This window comes from Xylaria bambusicola (assembly GCF_022495145.1).
Source record: "Xylaria bambusicola strain CBS 139988 unplaced genomic scaffold F5B22scaffold_9, whole genome shotgun sequence".
Classification (NCBI taxonomy): Eukaryota; Fungi; Ascomycota; class Sordariomycetes; order Xylariales; family Xylariaceae; genus Xylaria; species Xylaria bambusicola.
In genome coordinates, this window is record NW_025953562.1 from 650,540 (window position 1) to 669,471 (window position 18,932).

General features: G+C 49.0%; 7 protein-coding genes and 1 non-coding gene across 8 annotated transcripts; 1 reads left to right on the plus strand and 7 right to left on the minus strand.

Moving 5' to 3' along the window:
• Window positions 1-232: 232 nt before the first annotated feature.
• On the minus strand, window positions 233-2,011 carry F5B22DRAFT_571508 (2OG-Fe(II) oxygenase superfamily protein). Its single transcript, XM_047973164.1, has 2 exons — window positions 1,102-2,011; window positions 233-1,001 (listed from the first exon to the last, which is right to left on the minus strand). Exons 1-2 carry the CDS (start codon window positions 1,477-1,479, stop codon window positions 321-323), a joined length of 1,059 nt encoding a protein of 352 aa, XP_047833401.1. The 5' UTR covers window positions 1,480-2,011; the 3' UTR covers window positions 233-320.
• On the minus strand, window positions 1,724-5,357 carry F5B22DRAFT_571499 (uncharacterized protein). The gene is made up of 5 exons (XM_047973163.1): window positions 5,340-5,357; window positions 4,201-5,211; window positions 3,379-4,126; window positions 2,809-3,281; window positions 1,724-2,671 (listed from the first exon to the last, which is right to left on the minus strand). The coding sequence occupies exons 2-5, from the start codon at window positions 4,748-4,750 to the stop codon at window positions 1,968-1,970; spliced, it is 2,475 nt and encodes an 824-aa protein (XP_047833402.1). The 5' UTR covers window positions 4,751-5,211; window positions 5,340-5,357; the 3' UTR covers window positions 1,724-1,967.
• Window positions 5,358-6,033: 676 nt separating this feature from the next.
• Window positions 6,034-7,700, minus strand: F5B22DRAFT_571641 (uncharacterized protein). The gene is made up of 4 exons (XM_047973165.1): window positions 7,296-7,700; window positions 7,121-7,222; window positions 6,615-7,060; window positions 6,034-6,529 (listed from the first exon to the last, which is right to left on the minus strand). Exons 1-4 carry the CDS (start codon window positions 7,375-7,377, stop codon window positions 6,053-6,055), a joined length of 1,107 nt encoding a protein of 368 aa, XP_047833403.1. The 5' UTR covers window positions 7,378-7,700; the 3' UTR covers window positions 6,034-6,052.
• A 324-nt stretch (window positions 7,701-8,024) lies between these two features.
• On the plus strand, window positions 8,025-10,170 carry F5B22DRAFT_634757 (major facilitator superfamily domain-containing protein; the record flags this gene model as incomplete). Its single annotated transcript, XM_047977027.1, has 10 exons — window positions 8,025-8,300; window positions 8,357-8,458; window positions 8,519-8,693; window positions 8,747-8,824; window positions 8,890-8,983; window positions 9,036-9,103; window positions 9,157-9,385; window positions 9,445-9,785; window positions 9,854-9,921; window positions 10,018-10,170. The coding sequence occupies 10 exons, from the start codon at window positions 8,025-8,027 to the stop codon at window positions 10,168-10,170; spliced, it is 1,584 nt and encodes a 527-aa protein (XP_047833404.1).
• A 435-nt stretch (window positions 10,171-10,605) lies between these two features.
• On the minus strand, window positions 10,606-10,698 carry F5B22DRAFT_t68. The gene has a single exon. It is a non-coding gene; the product is annotated as a tRNA-Glu (tRNA).
• Window positions 10,699-11,099: 401 nt separating this feature from the next.
• F5B22DRAFT_571689 (uncharacterized protein) lies at window positions 11,100-11,776 on the minus strand. The gene has a single exon (XM_047973166.1). The coding sequence runs from the start codon at window positions 11,502-11,504 to the stop codon at window positions 11,154-11,156; it is 351 nt and encodes a 116-aa protein (XP_047833405.1). The 5' UTR covers window positions 11,505-11,776; the 3' UTR covers window positions 11,100-11,153.
• A 215-nt stretch (window positions 11,777-11,991) lies between these two features.
• Window positions 11,992-16,755, minus strand: F5B22DRAFT_571695 (uncharacterized protein). The gene has a single exon (XM_047973168.1). The coding sequence runs from the start codon at window positions 16,345-16,347 to the stop codon at window positions 12,364-12,366; it is 3,984 nt and encodes a 1,327-aa protein (XP_047833406.1). The 5' UTR covers window positions 16,348-16,755; the 3' UTR covers window positions 11,992-12,363.
• Window positions 16,756-18,116, minus strand: F5B22DRAFT_571694 (uncharacterized protein). The gene is made up of 3 exons (XM_047973167.1): window positions 17,439-18,116; window positions 17,224-17,352; window positions 16,756-17,169 (listed from the first exon to the last, which is right to left on the minus strand). Exons 1-3 carry the CDS (start codon window positions 17,968-17,970, stop codon window positions 17,165-17,167), a joined length of 666 nt encoding a protein of 221 aa, XP_047833407.1. The 5' UTR covers window positions 17,971-18,116; the 3' UTR covers window positions 16,756-17,164.
• Window positions 18,117-18,932: the final 816 nt, after the last annotated feature.

Here is an 18,932-nt window from a genome sequence, read left to right on the forward strand (position 1 = left end):
GGAATGCAGCACAACGCATTGTACATTCGTCTGTATAATACTGGCTGGAGTAATATGACACCCACGCGAAATGGGCGACCAGAACATACTGATACCCTCTTCTCGTTACCTCTTAATCTCAGTTTTGTGATTGTTGCTGTATAACAGCATATTCATCTGATGAGATATTGAACGTCTTTCTGTGCTCCTTGGCTGGAAACCCCATTTCCTTCCCTTTGATGTGAGGACTTAGCGCTCTAATTTTGAGTATGGTGGCTGCTGCTGCCAGCGCAAGCTTTGGTGTAATAGGTAGGCTCCGATGCAACCCAATCTCCAAAGTCTCAAGCAAGATCATCATTTATATACTTCTCATATACTTCGCTGTAGTATTTCTTGCCGTTCTCCCGATGACTGCGGACCTTTGTGCGCAACTGCGACTCACCCCAGGTATCATATTTGCCTCGCAGAAAGGCAGAATCGATCTGGCTGCCTTCGCTGGACTCGTCGCCTATCATGCCTGCGAAGTGCGACTGTAAGGCGCCGACGGCCTCGGCCTTTGTTAAATCTCGCCTGACGCCCTGGAAGAAGGGCACGCTGAACCTCTCGCGCTGTCCGGAGAGGACCCGGTGCGTTGTAGCTTTGCATACACCGCCTGTGACGACCTCGAAGGCCTGCCCGATGTTCACTACGAATGTCCCTGGCTCGACGGGCACGTCGATCCATGACCCGGATTTGTTGAGCACTTGGAGGCCTTTCACCTCTGGCGGCGAGGCCTGGAGGAGGAATGTCCACCAGCCGGATGAGTCCTTGTGCGGTCCGACGCCTTGACCGGGGGGGCTCGAGGAGCTTTCCGGGTAATGCACGAGCTTCAGGCGGTGCTGGTCTGAGAGGAACGGCTTGAATGTCCCGCTCGGCAACGAGAGGGCTCGGGCCACGAGGTCGAGGAATCGCTCACCTAGCTGCGAGAGCTCGGATATGTAACTCTCTATGACATTGCGCAACTTGGCATCGCTGTTTGGCCACTATGATATCTGTCAATGAAATATCGTAGATTGAGAGCTGTCACGCGTAGCCTTATAACTTATCTAACAAGTGACATCTCCTCAAAAAAGAAAAACGAACCTGGTTGGGACCCCGCAGACGCTCGTACAACGGCAACCCCTCGCGCCAGGTCGCCGTCAGCTCCGTCGCAAACTCAAACTGTTCGCGCAAGTCGGCGGCACCGCCCGTGTTCTCGGTGCCCACCCCGCTGTATCCTAGGAAGTGCGGCGAGTTCTCGAGCGCCACGGCGCGCTTGGCGGCTTCGTTGAGACTGAAAAGCTTGGGTAGTGCGCTCACGAGATCTGAAATGACGGATGATGGGACCCCATGGTTGGAGACGTAGAGGAAGCCGACGTCGACGAGAGCGTGATGCAGGTCCGCGAGTAATTGGGGAAGTGTGTCCGGATTGTTTGCTAGCGAGAGGTCTATCTTGGGTATGCTCTCGAATGAAGTGGTCATGTTGAATGGGCTTCTGCTAGGATCCAACGTATCTTCACGCGCGACGGCCAGGACCACCTTGCATCGGCGGGTAAGTGTAATAATCAAAAACCTAGGAATATGGTACAGCCGCGATCGGTCGTGAAAACCACGTGAATAATGTATTTACATCATAGGAAGTCGTTATCCGCGACAACGGTGGTGTTCGGTCCGCATCGGACTATTTCGGTCTCTAACACCCCGGACTGCCTCCAGCACGCAATTTCGACGGGTATGATATGATGGACACTATCAACGCACTATGCATGCCAAGATATCGACGGTTCTGAGAATTAAATGCTACTGTTTGATAGTCTTAGTGAAGAACATGAGAACGAGAAAACTTGAAATATGTCTAGAGGCGAAACAAAACGGCCAAGAGCCAAGATCTAGAATCTAAATGGCAACTTCTAACTTCCCCAAATCAACATCCTACTGACTTTGCTGTCCACTGTTTGTATAGGGCAATTTCATGATTGACCATTCGTCTTCCTCGTCTTCTTCTTCGCCTTGTCGGCCACTCCGAGCACTTGGACTCGGTTACTTCCGTTTGTTCGTCCAAGTTTCACGAAGTCGTCCTTATTGTCCGCCCGGAGATTCTCAGTAATCACATCGTCCTTAGCGTTGTTACTCCGATCGAGGACACCCGCTAGCTCTTCACTTGCCATAAGTTGAGCCACAGCATGCCATGTATTCGAACAGCGCGAGTACCTCGCCTGGGCTACGAAGACTGTGGTAATGATCATCACGATGACTAGGTGGACGCCAAGCAGTGTCGTGACTGAGATGAAACCTGTGCATTGATATTTCGAACACGGCCCAGGTGTACGGATAGAAATTGTGGTAGCTAGTTGCACGGTCTCGGTGACATTGAACCCGCTCAGGTATGTATCGTATATCGTCATTGCACAAATGGCAAAGTAGGTATGGAGAGCGGCAGCGGCTCTCCCGGAAGACTCGATGGTATCGGTGAATAATAAGTTGAACGCTTGGGAGTTGGAAAACGAGTAGTCCTGGCAGAAAAAACACCCTGATATCGATCCAGGGATGAAGCTGTTCGTTACTACTGCCAGAAGAATTGTTTGTATCACATTCGCGCTTAATTCAGGAAAGGCCAGTCCGTACGTTCCTATACCATCTGGTATGGCTGGATCTGGCAAAGATAAGATATTCACTAGAATACCAGAGTCAGTGTTCATCTTATCTTCGATGGATCTGGATCTTTTTTTTTATCAATGTCACCACCCAAAGTAGGACTCTGACTCCTACCTCGATCAATATTAGAAGAGGCCTAAGTTGGAAACAACCTACTATCCATCAGTCCCCTTTCCCGAGGCGGTTTGATAGGAGTCTCGAGGCCAACAAAAGCAGAGGCCATCCTAGTGTCGTGTTCGACACCCCCTCCATTCCACGTCACGACCGGCTCATGCGTAGGCTCTTCGGCAATCATGTCGACATACCGCGCCTGGGTATAGAACCGGGTAAAGCACAATGAGATATCCACGGTCTGGCCGCTCGAGATTTCATACGTGCTCCATTCTCCATTCCTACTTGGCGCTGGGATAGGTTGCGCGTTGACTATATGATCCCATCCGGCGGGTGCCACATTTGATTTGGACACAAGATACATGGTAGAATTGGGTGACCAGGGCTCAGCCTCCATGTTCAAATACGAAAGCGGTCCATAGGTCCAGTGATTCGCGATGGCCCGCGTAGTGTTCCCTACGGTTTCGACAAAGCAAAAGTTTGATTGTGGGGAAGAGGCATCAGGGCTGCCTGGAATACTTGAGCATTACTAGTTAGCCTGGATTCGGGAACCGAGTGAGCCAACCTATGACTAGATAGAAGGAAGAGCAGGCGATGACTTATTAGAAAACTCACCTGCACTCGAAAACTACAGACTCACACTTATGGCCGGCGCACAGCGGCCCTAGTCCTTCACGAGCCTGCCGAATGCTGCCGCTATAGTTAAGGGCTCCAACCATGTGGCCAACGCCAAGCCACTCTATGCCCTCTCCACGGGGAACAAAACGACCTTTGATCAGAGGAGGAACGCAAACGATGTGGGAGTTGGTAACTAACGTCGACCCTTGATACTTGCGGACCGAAGTCCGGTTCTTACTCCCTTGGAAAGGCAAGAAGCCTCTCCGTATAACGCCAGTATCGCTGAAGCCAGATTCAGACGGGGTTATATCGGCGCTCGACCGCTCTTCTCCGAAAATGGCATATATAGGGTCATTCTGCAGCAAGGGGGCTTGGACGCCGTCGCTTTGGAGGACGTCAAATGTGCCGAAATTGGCGACCGGTCTGGCCTCCGCGTTGCTAACGATGACAAAATCGTGGATATCTGAGAGGAGCAATGTCGAGGAAAACTGCAAGGCGAGCGATACTAACGCCAGGAGACAGATCAGCCATAGCTCGACGTATGCTAGGACGGACCAGGACCTCGACGTAACTAGTAGCTGAGCTACTTTTCGCGGTCCATCGCTGGTGCTACGCGCGATTGAGAGGTAGGCGACGTCTGATTTGCGGGCGGACCGCTTCTCGAGCACCAGCGCGGCGGTCATGGATGTGCATAGTGCCACCTGGATGGAGACGACGGATCGCAGAACTAGCGCCGAGATAGTGACTGTAATATCCCCGTGTCAGCTCCCAACATATTGGTAGTAAGCTATCCTTGGAGTATAGAAGAGCGTCACCTACTTGCTCTCGTCATCCAATCGTTGACGGCAATTCGTCTCCAGAGCCAAGGGGCTTTAGCGCCTTCGGGCTCATCGCCATAGCCAAACCACAGGAGCGAGAGAAAGCCAATGCTGATTAGGATGAGAGCCGATCCGCCGAAGATAGTCACGGACCCGGTGCGGCCAAGTGATTCCTTCAATGGCAATCGGCCCGAGCTAGAAATCTCTGGCTGCTCTCCTAGATTCGGCGAGCCTAGCAGCGGTGTGTCTCCTTGGCTGGGCGTAGGTGAGATGTCTTCAGAGATTATGTGTTCTGGTCCCGATGAGGATATCGCAGTCGCGGATGACGCCATGGAGGCTGGCGATGCGTATAGGCCGCTAAAGATCGGGTCCGCCGTTCCTGGAGCTGGGTTTACCGACGCAGCGGTTCTAGGAAATGGGGTGTCCCCGCACTCCACGTGTGAATCCGGCGTGAGATCGGCTAAGCGAGTCATGTTGCTAGACTGATCTGTGCCATGAGCATAGTTAACTGGAGAAGTGCGATCGCGGGACCGCGCTTGCAATGAAGACATTGGATTGAGTGTGCATGAGTTTTCATGAATGCTGTGAAAGGAAGTTTATGCCATACTGAAGGGGCTGGTTCATATATGTAGTTTCATGATGACCTAGTCCCATGCTTCTATGTTGATATAAATCCTTTTCGATACAACTCATAACATATCTCTGCATAGGGGTGATGATCAAGTCGGAAGGAACCGATACGATAGCCGCTGAGCGAGACACGGGGCAAGTTTATCGTTGGAACCATGATCGTAGGTACGACTAGAGGAACATTACCGTGTAACTTGTGTAAGAGGTCGCCTGACTTACCTCGTTAGATCCATTAAGTGTTACTGTAGTTTCGTGATTATCAAGCGCAACACAATCCTTGGACAAGCTAAAAATGGCCTTGATAAGACGCCTGTAGCTGAAAAGGTATAGTTGAACCTAGGTATCAATATCTGGTGACCGGCTGAGTAGCCAAGCGCATAGTCTGATTGAGCGATAAGTTAGGTGCATTCATACGACTGGGTAATCCTATTAATGACATACGATCAGGACAATGAGAGAGTTGGTTGCGTTGACGGCGTGGAGCTAAAGCAAGATAAAATTGAGCCCTACGACGCTAATGGTTTGACTTCTGCACGTCATTCGTTTACTATGCTGGAGCAATACCACCCTCTTGTTGCGACCCCGAAATGCGACGATGACAGCGTAAAGTGCCATTGACAATATACAGCATACTACCTGGACAAACTATCGCGTTTCTGAAACTTCAAGATACGAGAATGCATCAAGTGAATAACAGCCTGGCTTCTTAATATGAAAAAATCGGCCCTTAGAATATGCATTTCTAGAGTGTCTATCGGGAGAGCCGAGAATCGAAAGCACGCTCAATCTCAAATATTATCGACTGAAATTGAAACAAAGAAGAAATTTTGAAGCTTAGTTTTTATCTATATTGATTTCCACAAGATCGTTATAAGCTCAGTTTGGCAATGAATAAATAGAGGTGTGTTGGAGGATTCAGGGGTAATATATATGTCGTGGTATTAAGCTCAAAAGGCTGCAGATTCGCTCTCCGAATGGCATGATTTGTTATGTTATAAGGAGAGATGGATTTCATTCAAAACTGCACTTTTCATGTCCACCCGCTTGTCACTGTCATCCCAATGTACCTCAAGAAAGGGGTAAGCATAAATACAACAAAGTATATCGTTGGCGGTCAGCGCACATAATTAGATATAGAATCCGGTGTAATGGTACGTGGATTTCAACTAGACATATGCGGGTGTAAAATATGAAGTGCATGATCCAAGGAGATATCTGTACATCTAATCGTAATATTTCGCCGATCTGCCTTTGAGAATTTCCTCTTCTGCAACGTCACTCCTGACCTTGCTCCTTGCCGTCCCTTTAGCCACGCGCGCCTTCACCCACTCCCCTGCCGTAATACCCACAGCGCTGCTATCGGTGACATCGTTGTATCCCAGACGCTCGAGTACGTTGCTCACTATAGGTTTCAGCTCGAGGCTGTCCTCTGGTCTCACGAAATAGAGTAGCCCAAGGCGGTCCACCTCGGCCTGATCGGGTGGCGGAGCAACAACACGATGGATGCTACTCTTGAGGAACCCATTCGTGAGAAACTCGAGCGAGTCCGCGAGGTTGACGGTGATACTACCTGGGTAGGGCTTGACCCACTTCCACTGGCCCTCGGGTGTGCGCACTTGTAATGCGGCGACTGGCTGCCTGAATAAGAGAGTCAAGGATCCAAAGTCGGTGTGGCCCTTGACCCAGACGTTCTCTAGAGCCTAGGCATAGTGTCAGCTGCGCGACTGAATTCAAGGAGTAGCTACTTCATAATCTCCGGATAGATAAAAGATCTAGAGACCTTACCTCATTTTGCTCAGATGTGCGGTGATGATATTTCATATATCGCAAGTGGCAGTCACTTCGTGCATCATAGCGATGTCGCTGAAGGAAGAAGTCCTCCGGCAGCTCCAGGATTATCGCAAACAACACAAGCAGCTTACCCACAATGTTTTCATGAATGTGTCTCGCAAATGATTCGATGCTGGGACGGTTCTGGTTAATCACCTCCGGATGTGTCCTCTCCAGCTCTGGGATGAACTTCGGGATGTTATAGATCTCCGTGTTATCGAAGATACCGGGACGCACCTCCCGGATACCAAGGGGCTTATATCCATTGTATCCGCCATTCTCAAGGTCTGCACGGTATTTGAGCTTCTCCTCGGTTGATAGTTGGAACACTTCCTTGCCAATGGCAAACTGCTTGTCTACTTGGTCTTGGTCCAGACCAAAGTTGATGACATAGAAAAACCCTTTGGGTAGATATTAGATTGTCAGGCAAGAAATATTGAGAGGGTAGATATATAGATTACCAATCTTCTGTATGGCATCAAAGAGCTGGGCAGCCAACTTTTCTTTGCCACCGGGTTGATCGAATTGGGAGAGATCCAAAGTCGCAAGTTCGGCCCAATCAACTGATCCACTATAAGTCAAACAGAGCCCAGGTACACCTAGAGTTTCATTGAAAGGGACTTAGGGTGTGCTTACGGTCATATTTGGTTTCAGGAACTTGGTGGTAAGTGGGCAGCCCCGTAGCATTGCTCGATGTGCTTACTGCTGCTGCCGCCATTGCGATCTAGTTCTCGATGTCTTTAAACTGTAAACTTAGTCAAACGTTTTAATTGATACCACAGACGTACAACTTTCGTCAATTAGATGTCGAAATCCCCTACAATTAATATCCCGTGGGGCTGGCATCCGATCGCGTCTATCGAGGATGACGTGATGAGGGGCATGTGCTAGAAGAGGTTGGTGTCGTGACGTTGGGGGACCTGGGCGTATTTCGCAATTTGACCCCAAATGACGAATATGGTGGGATGCCAGAAAATCGGAGCGCGGTTCGGGAAGTTCTGCGTTCTTTGGGTTGCTCAACATGCCCTATCTCCTGCCCTCATGTGGGAGCCACGTGTTGTAGCACCTCGCTACAGCATCTAGTGGGAATTGCGTGATAGAACTTGGACCTAAGGACCTGGGCCCAAGACAAGGGCCTTAGTTTATCCATGGGCCTGGGATTTGGAAGTCTGTCGTGATTACCATTGAGCATGATATTATTGACGAAAGAGGCTAACCAGGTTCTGAGGGGTCTTGCCGATCCAGTATATGAGGTGCATTTGGCCTTCTGATTTTGCTGAATGGGTCGTTCTTTTGACAATAATCGGTTGAGTTTGGGGACTCTATTGGCTTCCATCATAGAAATTCCAAAATTGGATTCGTATCATGGCGTCAGTCGGGAAATTTGCGGTAGATTCGACCTCGGCTCAGGTTGATTCAAGTTCTTCTTCGAGCAGCGGTGATGGCTTCTTCCGCGCCGCTCGTGGCGAAGCCATCGATGCAACCGGCGACCAAGAAATACGAGGCTTCGATGCGAACCGTATGCGAGCCCGTACGTATCTCACCGCTGCTGAAGAGAAGAAGTTGATCCGACGCATCGACTGGCATCTCATGCCTTTGTGTTCCATTATGTTCTTATTCAAGAACTTGGACGTGGATAATGTGAGGATTCTGCTAGCTTTCTTCACTATGTTTATTATCTAACATCAAATTGCAAGGTCTCAAATGCTCGAATAATGAATCGAGGAACGCCTCAAAATATCCTGACCCAGCTTAACATCACATCGGATGAGTTTGCATTGGTCACTGTGCTGTATTATGTAAGCACTGCTCATCCTATAGCCGTAGAGCTTCGGCGTGCTTATTTATAGCTATTATAGATCCCTTACATCGTCTTTGAAGCCCCATCAAATTTGCTGCTAAAGCGCTTCTCACCCTCACGCTGGCTGTCGAGGATCATGCTTACTTGGGGGATCGTACTGGCGCTACATGTTCCGGTCTCCAATAAGGAAGGTCTATATGCTGCTCGATTCTTCTTGGGCTTAGCAGAAGCGGGTAGGTCAAGACAGCAGATCGAAAGGGAACAGAGCTAACATGAAATAACACAGGCATGTTTCCGGGTGTTATACTGCTGATGACATACTGGTATAGACCTGACGAGATGTCTCTTCGGTTGTTATACTTTTGTGAGTCCTGTTAATCCCCGATATTAAGCAATTCATGAAACAATTCTAACTCACCACTGCGACAGATATATGTGGCAACCTCTCTGGAATATTTAGTGGTTTATTAGCTTATGGCTTTGATACTGTGTCTGGGGCTGGTGGCCTGTCCGGCTGGCAGTGGTATGGGACACTCATTCAACCTTGAATCGCTCAAGTACTCAGTTTCTAATAGGTTATTTCTTGTCGAAGCGATTGCAACAATTATTGTTAGCTTCGGAATTTGGTTCTTATTGCCAGACTGTGAGTATACTAGCCTTCTTATACTTGCATTGTGGAACTAACAGAGGATTTAGTTCCCGAGACAGCGTCGTGGTTGACGGAGAAGGAGAGGGCCTTCATTCAAGCTCGGCTACCCGAAAATGCTCCAAGAGCATCAGAAGAGAACTTTAACATGAGTGAGATTTGGGCTTCGCTCAAAGACAAGCGCCTGTGGCTGTTTACTTTGATCTGGGCATTGTTTACTGTGGGAACATCTGGTGTTCGCTTCTATCAGCCAACTGTTATCGCTAACCTCGGCTTCACGTAAGCATCTCGTCTGACTTTCTGCGTGACGTTACTATAGTAGCTGACGTAACATGCAGGACTATTGCTCAAGCCCAGCTCCTGAACTTACCGATCTCAGTCTTTGGCCTGTTCGTTATCTTCGTAACAGGGTACTTCGCCGATAATGGACGACTCCCACGTCCCTTATACCCGTTGTCATTCCTTCTGATCATCCTCGCATCATATGCTGTGCTAATTGTATACCCGAACAATGGCGGAGTGTACGCAGCTACGCTGATCGGTAACGCTGTGACAGCGGCTTGGTATCCCATGATGTGGCCGTGGCGCGTTCAAACAACAAGCCGTGCTACAGGTTCTGCGTTTTCTATTGGATTCGTTAACAGCTACGGACAGATTGGCGGCGCTATTGGACCTCAAAGTACGAAGTTCCCGCTCTTTTGACGCCTAGACTGGTTTTGATTCTGCATGACTAACAAACGCTGATAGTATTCCGAAGCGCCTATGCGCCCAAATACACAGTTTCCTTCGGTGTCGCTGCGGGTCTTGTCGGTGCAGTAAGTGGATCTTGCGGTCAACATTATCTGAGTTTTACTAGATGTTCCTTTTCTTTGTTGTTTTCATAGAGTTGTTATGCTGACCCGAGTCACCAGTGCGCCATCATCACTGTGATTACATGGTGGGTGACGAGACAAACAGAGAGGGACACACGTAAACTTAAGAGAGCGCGGATTGCAGCGAGTAAGCGGGATGAGGCTATTTTGAACGATGTTGTGGACAACGACTTGAAGAGAGCTTCTTATTGAGAGGCCCATAGAGTTCAGGTATGAACGGTCCGGGAAAAAGGGCCTAATAGTTGCGGGGCTGTACCTTGGCTCCCCTGCCCCACTCATTGAAACCAAAATTCCCCCCAAACGCCGATTTGACAAGAGATATCTGACCCTTTTTTCACTTCTGAAGTATAATGGCGTGTTGTGACAACTAACTGCTTCTCCAAAAAGCTACAAGTGAAGTGATTTGCCATGGCTGCACAAGCGATAGTAAGACTGATTTCTGCATAGCTAAATAGCCCATGCAGTATTGAAGCTTATAATTGAAACTTGACATTCACGCTTTGTTTTTCTCTCATACCCTATTTTCGGAAGTTACAAAGTCCAAAAAAAGACAAAAAAAAAAAAAAAAAAAGAACGGTATTTACGTAGCACGTCAATCGCGGATAGAAAAGATTTCAAAAGATTAAGCTCCGAATCGGGGAATCGAACCCCGAGCCTCACGGTATTATTATCAACGAAGATAATGAAAACGTGAAATGTTAACCGTTACACCAATTCGGACTACAGTCAAGCTCGATTGTTGTTTTCCAGCACTAATAGGCAATAAGAAGTTACCTACATTGTTCTAGACTCAATGTGCGTAATCCAATCGGGTTCTGGATTGATGGTGATTGTGATTGAGCAAACGAAGCGACAGCATCATCGCTACTGTCGCTTGAGGGCATCACATACTCGCGAGTGCCTTCAGTGCTCAGCAGGAGGACAGAGGAATTTGCATCCAGCCCCAAAGTTTCCTTATCCGACTTGCTCAAGCGACGTAAGGCTGCCAAAGTCGCCGCACCGCATGGTCCTGAAGAAACGCCACATCTTCCTACATAGTTGTAAAGAAGCTGCATGGGCCTCATAATCCGACACAGTCACGGCAGCATCAACGCCATCTCGGAGGATGTGCCATGCAATCGATGAAACAGTGCCGCAGTCTAGACCAGCCATAATGGTAGGGATTGTTCGCTCAACTACCATCTCACCCTTCCTGCAAGCTTTTGTAAAGACATGCTGCCGTATCTGGCTCGACAGTCAGTATTTTCGCCGACGATTTTCCCCCCTTGTAATGCGAAACAACTGCTTGGGCGAAAGAGACCTAGGATCTTGAAGGACGGCAGTCCAAGTCTTGTGCTCTCGTCTTTGAGTCGGACGGTCTGCACCCCGACTTCTTTGGCGACTTCATCTAGATTAATTAGAGTGGTGTGGCTGTATCCTGGCAGTTGTTTGTGGAATGGTGCTGCCGACTCTGCGCATGCTTCTGAGATGTGGACTTGATCTTTCGCATTCGCGTTGAACAGGACTGGACGGCGTTGCAAGGTCATGATGCGCCTCCTCAGGTATGTTAAGACAGCTATAGAGAGAGATGCGGTGAGTCATTGCTTGTATATGTGACATGTAATGAGTCTGTACGTTGATGTCGAATGTGATGTGTCTCATCACTGAGTGAGGTGAGTGTATCTACAGTAATATCTTATGATTCAGGGAGCTTCATTACACACTTACTAGCACCTAACCTTTAGCGTTATGTGATCATAACCTATCGTATCTACATGTCAATATCCGTACCCAGATACTCAATCATCATTCTCATCAACCACGCCCGCGAAAACACCAAGCAAAGAAAGACATATGTCTTGATCAGGAAATCTAAATCTCTGTTCCCACGGTCTCTTCACAGGATTCCATCCATAACATAGTAGGTATCCGCCTAGTCTAGGCACTCTCCCGCTGTAGATGTGGCTTCCCAGAGGCAGCGACAGGGGGTAAGCTGCCCGTAGAGCGCCAGAGAATAAGGGGTCTTATAGTGCATACAAGTCCACCAACGCACGCTATCTCAGTCGCGTGAGTGCCCTAGCGGACGCTTCAGCGAACAATGGGCCGAGGGCATAACCGCCAAAAAAGAAAAAAAAAAACAGGATATCTCAGTTACCTATGCACTAAACAACCCAAAAGACTAGTCGTGAAGATACCGTGATCCCGAATCTCTAATGTACCATCACGGATGATTCCCCGCGTAATAAGCATGCAAACAGGCACCCCGCCTCTCGTCTCGCGTTCTCTCCGCAGGTCCTCCCGGAAGTCCTCCTGGACCTGCGTATGAAGCTCCATCTGATCTGTCAACATAAACACAATATCTTCCTCGATATACACTCGATCCAAGCTCTCTGGCCATTCCGCCACCTAAGCGGAATCCCAGCTGAGGATAGTATTCCATAGAGCCTTATTCTTACTTTTCCACTGCATAGCCATGTCCCGGATGCCAGCAGATGCCCGGGAACCTGTAGCCCCACCTGATGCCCATCCGTCGACGATAGCGCGGAAGCGTGGAATCAAGGTCCTTAATACGGCCTGTTCTGTTGTGAATTCATCGTTCGTCTTTGGCTTCTGGATAGCTGGGAGCTTGGCTACGCTGTCGATCAACTTCAGCGCTACCGCGACCTTGATGAGTTGTATGGCGGGTGCTGCGTGGGCGTGGTTTCCATTCAGATCGCCAATCTGTGTTGCCATACGGAGACGTGCGACAGAGATAGCCTCGGTTCTATAGGTTCCGACGAGATTGTTGTAGACATCATTAGCAAGTGTGGCCCACAGGAGCACGTCTGCCTCGTGGCTTTCAAGGTACGATGCCAGAAAGGAGTCGAGTAGTGTGACAAGGGAAATACCGGCTTCGGCCGTACGTTCTACGGAGTGAGGTTCTGGGTACGGAAGACCCCAGACTCGTAGTGGGAATGTTGATGGAAGTACCTTGCTCTCTCCAGATGAGGCCACCTTGTGCTCGAGGAGCGAAACGAGTTTCGAGGACAGGGCGTGCGTAGCATTCAGCCATGTGTTCCAGTCTTGCTGTATTTTCTCCTCGTTATTCTCGCCGGAATCGCTTAAATATGGTCGCTTCAAGCTTGCTACGAGCTGTTGCCAATCATCCACGCGGTTTTCATAGTCATCTAGGAGTGCAGAGGCTTGGCTAGCAACAATTTCGAGGAGATCGGTCATTGGAGCGACTGTTTCTCCCGGTGTGAGAATCAACTTGAATAGGGAGTATTGAACTACGCCCTTCCACGGCTGAGGATGTCCCGTGTCGCCAAAGATGGATAGCCAATGGTTGACATTGGCATCATTGCGCAACGTAGCATCCTCTTGCAGCGATTCATTGAACTCTTGAATATCTTCTGGCAAGCGTATTCGCAAGATTGCATACTGGTTGTATGCATCGATGACGGAAGAAGGCAGGATGCGACCGTGATGATTCAGCAGATCATACCAGACGTGAGGAGTGATAGGTACAGGCGGTAGACGGTCCACGCTTAAGGCTGGCCTATACTTAGCAAGGAACAGAGAAAACCAAGCGCGATGCTGCTCTTGTGAATGGTGGAGAGTTGGAAGCACCAGACGTGAAAAGATTACATCCCGAAGCTTCTCGAGATTCGGATACCTTTTCCCAGCGGCTATTTCGAGGACCGCCTTCAATAAAGGAGGAATTTCTGCTTCTTCAATGGATAAGGCCGGTACTGTCGTCTTCTCTCTCGCCTCTTGCCAGTCCCTAACGCTCAATGGCCGACGCTCATTCATATTGCCTGCGATAGGAATCACGATCTCCAATGTGCCCAGGATTTTTTCTACCACTGGGTCTGACTTCCATTCCTCATTAGGGCCGTCGCCGACAATGGTATTCAAAGAACCGAGCAAACTATCTAGCGTGGCTAGACGAACATCTATATGTGTTCCGGCTCTGAACAGTTCTATGAGAACCTCGATCGCTGAGTCCGGTCCAATGAATTCAGCATTGTTCAGAAGCTGTGCAAGATATTTGACCGTTGACACTTTGACGAGGGATGCTGGAGGAGCATGTTTGGGCGGTTCTGCGTCGCCCACTTTGACATAAGACTGCTCTTCTAATTTCTCTCCTATAGCGGAAGCGAATGATAGGAGCATTGTCTTGGCGGCGCTAGCCGGTAGATCTTTCATATATCCAAGTGACAGGAATTGTCTATGCCAACTGCTTGCTGCCGGGAACTCGATGATCGCTCGTTGTATCAGGCCTTGGGCCAGAGTGGGTGCATCCGCACGGGCTAGCTTTGAGACAGCTTGAAAAGACAGCAGTTCCATGGTAGCAGTAATATTGTCATGATCTTCGTTACGATCCCCCTTTCTGCCCCATTTGGCGGCAAAATCTAGCAAAGTCTCGGCGGCAGCGATGAGGGAAGCACCCGAGAGTCCAGATAACAGGTCTAGAACGGGATATTGTATCTGACTCATGAAATCAGAGCCAATACTATGTGCCAGCTCTGTAGTTCCCGACCAGATGATGTGAAACATATCCAGCTCCGATTCGACAAGCTCGAGCTTGACCTTCTTGGCGCGGGAGACCCGTTCACTATACACATCAGTGTAGAATGACTGAAAAGCTGTCCAGTTCGCATGGTTATTAGATGGTTCTTTCTTGGCCATACGGGCTGTATCATTAACACTTTTCAATATCTCGTTGGCTCTCGCGAGTCGCTTTGCAATGGCACTCGGCGTTGTGCCATCTGCAACCGGGAGATCGATTCCAGAAAGCAGGCCTAACCCTTCTGAGGTGAGTAAGGCATCTTTTGCAAAAATTTTGCGGATCGCAATGGAATCGCGAATAAATCGTTTTTGCCATACTAAGGTCTCGGCATATGATTCGAGATCACCGGTTGCTATCGCAAGATGCGCAGCGGCCTTTGCGAAGAGGGCCCGATCGTTCTGGTCTCGCGTCGTGGCAGCCGTTTTTCGTAGCTGGTCAACCTCTTCTCGAACCTTTTGTTGAACATCACTATCTCCCCATTGATATGTGGTTAGAAGAAGGTCTACGTTGAAGTTCCGTCGTGAGGACAAGCTCTGCATCGCATAAATGGACGTGTAACGCCTGGGGGCTCGTAAGAAGTCGAAGTTCGGATTGACTGAGTAAAGACCCTTCAGCAAGAATATCGAGTTTTCTCTGTCAAGTTGGTCAAAAAGCTCAAACGGCCATTCCTGGTTCGCAAGGCTTGTGAAGTCAGACGATTCTTTGACGCCATCCTGGGGAGTGTGCTGGCAAAATAAACAAAGCAAACGCCACCTCAGCTCCGAGCTGATATCTTCGAACGGTTTACGCCTGATCAACCTCAAATAGCTATCGCCAATTTCGTCTGAATGTCCACCAAGTCCCAAGCCAAGTGCCTCAGTTAACAAGTGCTCGAACTGGTCAGGATCATCTTTCCATCGAGCGGCAATCTCGGGCAAAATATCCCCGCGGAGGCCAAGGCGTAGCCCCTGAAACAGCAAGCTTTCATACTGACGCGGATCCTTTTTCCATAGAGTGGCAGCTGCGGACATCAACACGTTTGCGTCTGCCGTGGACTTGAACGCCGGTTCAGATTGTATCAGTTGGAACCCCAGCTTGATGAAGAAGGACCTATCTGCCGAGCGGCGTCTTCGTACGAATCGGCGGTAAACGGACATCAGTATTTCCATTTGATTAGGGCTGCGCGGCCAGCGATCTACATTACGTTTTCCGGTGACGAAAGCTTGCAGTAGCTCAAGAGCATACTGCATAGATGCCGACATGTTTGGTTCGGTACCGGGGAAAGGAGGCTCTTGAAAGACGAAGGCCCTAAAGCTGACGTCCATCTCGGGTTGCGAAAGCTGAGGCCCATTGTGAAGCAAGTAATCGGTAAGGCGCCTCCTGAGCATATCATCGTGAGCGAATAGCAGTTTTCCAACGTTGAGCTCCTTGAAAAGCGGATTGGACTTGTCTTTCTTGGTGAGAAGCTTCTCAACGAAGCTGGACGAACATCCTCTTAACATATAGCTGTAGTACTTTTGGAGCGGGCGCTTATCCCTTGTCCGTAGTTTTGTTGAGCGATAGTGCTGAGGCAAAAGAGCCTTGACCAGCTCGTCGATAGCTCGCTCTCTGTCAGCCGACTTCCTCCCGCGCCGGTTGCAGGCTCTTATGGCTTTGCAAAACACCTTGACTTCCCTGACCGAGGCTGTCGACATCAGATGGAGGATGCCAGCGGTGCCCCCACCATCAGCCCAGCTTTTCTTCCATTTCACAGGGTCTTTCATCGCGTTCTCGAAGCTCTCAATCGCGCGCAAGCGGTTTTCGGTATTCGAATCATCATGCAAGGTCTGCGCCCAGCCAGAGAACTGGTGAGACTCCATATTACGTATGTCGGTACGGAGAAGGTGTGAAGGCGACAAGGTATTGCTTATTGTAGAGTACACCCTACTTAGCACTTGAAGGTGAGGAGACAGAGCTACGATGAATATGATGAGAGGGTATCTGATCAAGGAACCTTTATAGAAAATACAGCAGGTTTAAGATCAGAGGGGGCTCAAAGAGCTGTTTATATTGTTCTGGCCTAGACTGTAGACGTGGAATGAAGCGGTCAAACGTCGTAACTGTTGGTTGCTGTGCCTCTCGCGCAGACTCTCGCTGTGACTCTTACCGGTACCTAGTTAGTTGCCTAAAGGAGCCCTAAGGTGCCGCTACTCTCCGTTTCAGTGGACTGACCCCAGTTGTCGCCAACGTCAAAGCCCCGGTCAACACGAAGGAACTAGCCAATAACTCGCACCTAATCCCACCCAGTTCAACCAACTGCATAAAGTAACTCGGATCTAGATAGGGCTCGTTCAAGGGTGAAGCTCCTTAGCGCTGCGTTCTTCATCGAACGGTAGATAGGTATTCTCGCGTATGAATGTCAATGATGCATGTCCATGTCCTAGCGCAGGCGGACATATTGGAACCCACAGGGGCAAGTTGAGTCTGACGGCAACCGAGACCTAGGTAGGTAAGATGGTCTTCATCTATGCTATCTGAGCCTAGAAAGCAGTTCTGGTAAACAGATAGAAACCGAGAGACAGCTATAGTTAAATTGTGCTCAATCTCAGTCATAATAGAAAATACATGCCTAAGAAGTGCCTGTATTATGATTAGTCTCATTGCGCGACCGACGACATCTGCAGATGTTAAGTGGCGTTACACTAAACGTCGATCAGCGACGTCTAACGTGTAGGAAGTATGTGAACAAAACTAACAACGACGATCTGCCAGTTTGCTGGCAACATCCGCATACTTAGAGCGACAAACGCGCATTCCTCCAGCATGAGCCACTATGTAAATGCAATCATAATCACGGGAACGGTCTCCTCGTCTAGCCTCTGCCGCTGTCAAATAGTTGCGTTAGTCGACTATGCGATGCCTGACATCCAATCCGCAGTTCGTTTTCATAGACGCATGGGTAGTTAGGTACTCGTTGTGACTCCACCTCCGTTACCAACGTTCCCTGGGCCTTTCCCCGTGACCCGAGGAAACAGGTCACGGTTTCGAGCGAGATAGCGACGAGCCCATCGTTGCCGGACTTGACGAGGTTCTTGACCTTCTTCCACACCAGTTTTCAGCAGTTCGTTGGTTGTACGCCACAGGCGATGGGAACTTATTTTCGTGCCTTGAACGATTAACCGTTGCAACGCGGAGTGCAAAGCTGTTTCCAAAGCTTCGTTCAACACCTTGTTATGGCCACCATTTTCTTGACGCGAGTGGTTACCGTTGTAGCGACGGCGTACGCGTTGATACGGGGCACCGAAGGCTTCTGCGGCAGCCTTGAAGGTTGCAAACTTGCCCAATTTATACGCGTTTACAGCCAATTGGACCCTTGCTTCGACCATTTTAGGGCTATCCGTTGGAGTCGATTGTGACTGATTGGCTGCTTGTGAAGCTATCGGAGTAGACATCTTTAGGTGTGAATTTTGGTGCGAACAGCAGTTCAGGGGCCGATCTCTCATCAAGAGGCCAGGCGTACCCGACAAGTGAAATACGTGTGAAGTTGTTTATCTGAAGGGACGCGAACTCAAAGAATTGGTCAACTTAGCAGTTGCAGCAACGGTGGTGATATTCTTGGCATTCAGCTAAGAAGTATGACCATAGCTCCTAACTTGTAGAAAAGCAGAACTACTTCCGTTTTGGTGAAAATTATACCTATCTAGAAGTAGCCCTGCTCTAATCAAATTGACTAATCATAATCAAATTAAAGATAGACTCATCTACTCAACCTGTCAACTCTTGGCAGGAAGCTTGGTATCCGACATGATCCCAGCGCTACAAACAAGAATGCCACACACAGTACTCCATGATTGCACTTGCCATAGTAACGGCCATGCTGTTTTCCTAGGAAATGGCGCCCAGTTGTCCATAACGTTTAGTGTGGTGTGAGAGCGGGAAGATACTGGTTCTAGGGTCTGGAGGTTTGTGGCCTCCCGGCCAATTAGCAGAAAAACAGCTGCAACTACCGTACACAGCTCACTGGTAATTGTGCTGCAGCACTTTGTGGTACTTCAGTAATAAGTCATTAGTTACAAAGGGTTATATGCGCCTCTCCGGGTGCAAGCCTTCCAGCTGTAGGACTAACCTAGCCTTAGGTCTACTCGTTGAGTATCGGATAGCGGAGGCTGAGGATCATCACTTTGATGTCTGGCGCCGTGTCTGGCAGTTCACTGGGGTCTACATACTAACAGGGACATTCAAAATCAGGCAATATTGTATTATCTCATTTGTAATATGTCATTCAACCTAGATGCTAAATGCAAGTAGAGCTTAATGACTTCATTGGTGTGGCTATTGTACTGTGCCTGCATCCTTACAGTAGGCCCTATTGAGAAAAACAGTACCTTGATTGGTACACAATGAGGATTACTTAGTAGAATGGTTAACCACACAGCCGTTACACAGCTCGGAATATGTACATTTT

Bases quoted from the DNA above. Each gene is read 5' to 3' on its own strand.
- F5B22DRAFT_571641 (XM_047973165.1), bottom strand. From the start codon at position 7,377: ATGGCGGCAGCAGCAGTAAGCACATCGAGCAATGCTACGGGGCTGCCC. The intron at 7,223-7,295 runs GTAAGCACACCC...ATAGTGGATCAG, and splicing joins TCCTGAAACCAAATATGACC to TTGATTGGGCCGAACTTGCG. The intron at 7,061-7,120 runs GTAATCTATATA...ATCTACCCAAAG, and splicing joins TGATGCCATACAGAAGATTG to GGTTTTTCTATGTCATCAAC.
- F5B22DRAFT_571499 (XM_047973163.1), bottom strand. From the start codon at position 4,750: ATGTCTTCATTGCAAGCGCGGTCCCGCGATCGCACTTCTCCAGTTAAC. The intron at 4,127-4,200 runs GTAGGTGACGCT...GGGATATTACAG, and splicing joins CGATTGGATGACGAGAGCAA to TCACTATCTCGGCGCTAGTT. The intron at 3,282-3,378 runs GTGAGTTTTCTA...GTAATGCTCAAG, and splicing joins TCTGTAGTTTTCGAGTGCAG to TATTCCAGGCAGCCCTGATG.
- F5B22DRAFT_571689 (XM_047973166.1), bottom strand. From the start codon at position 11,504: ATGACCTTGCAACGCCGTCCAGTCCTGTTCAACGCGAATGCGAAAGAT.
- F5B22DRAFT_571694 (XM_047973167.1), bottom strand. From the start codon at position 17,970: ATGAGAGATCGGCCCCTGAACTGCTGTTCGCACCAAAATTCACACCTA. The intron at 17,353-17,438 runs GTACCTAACTAC...ACTATTTGACAG, and splicing joins CGGAGGTGGAGTCACAACGA to CGGCAGAGGCTAGACGAGGA.
- F5B22DRAFT_571508 (XM_047973164.1), bottom strand. From the start codon at position 1,479: ATGACCACTTCATTCGAGAGCATACCCAAGATAGACCTCTCGCTAGCA. The intron at 1,002-1,101 runs GTTCGTTTTTCT...CAGATATCATAG, and splicing joins GTCTGCGGGGTCCCAACCAG to TGGCCAAACAGCGATGCCAA.
- F5B22DRAFT_571695 (XM_047973168.1), bottom strand. From the start codon at position 16,347: ATGGAGTCTCACCAGTTCTCTGGCTGGGCGCAGACCTTGCATGATGAT.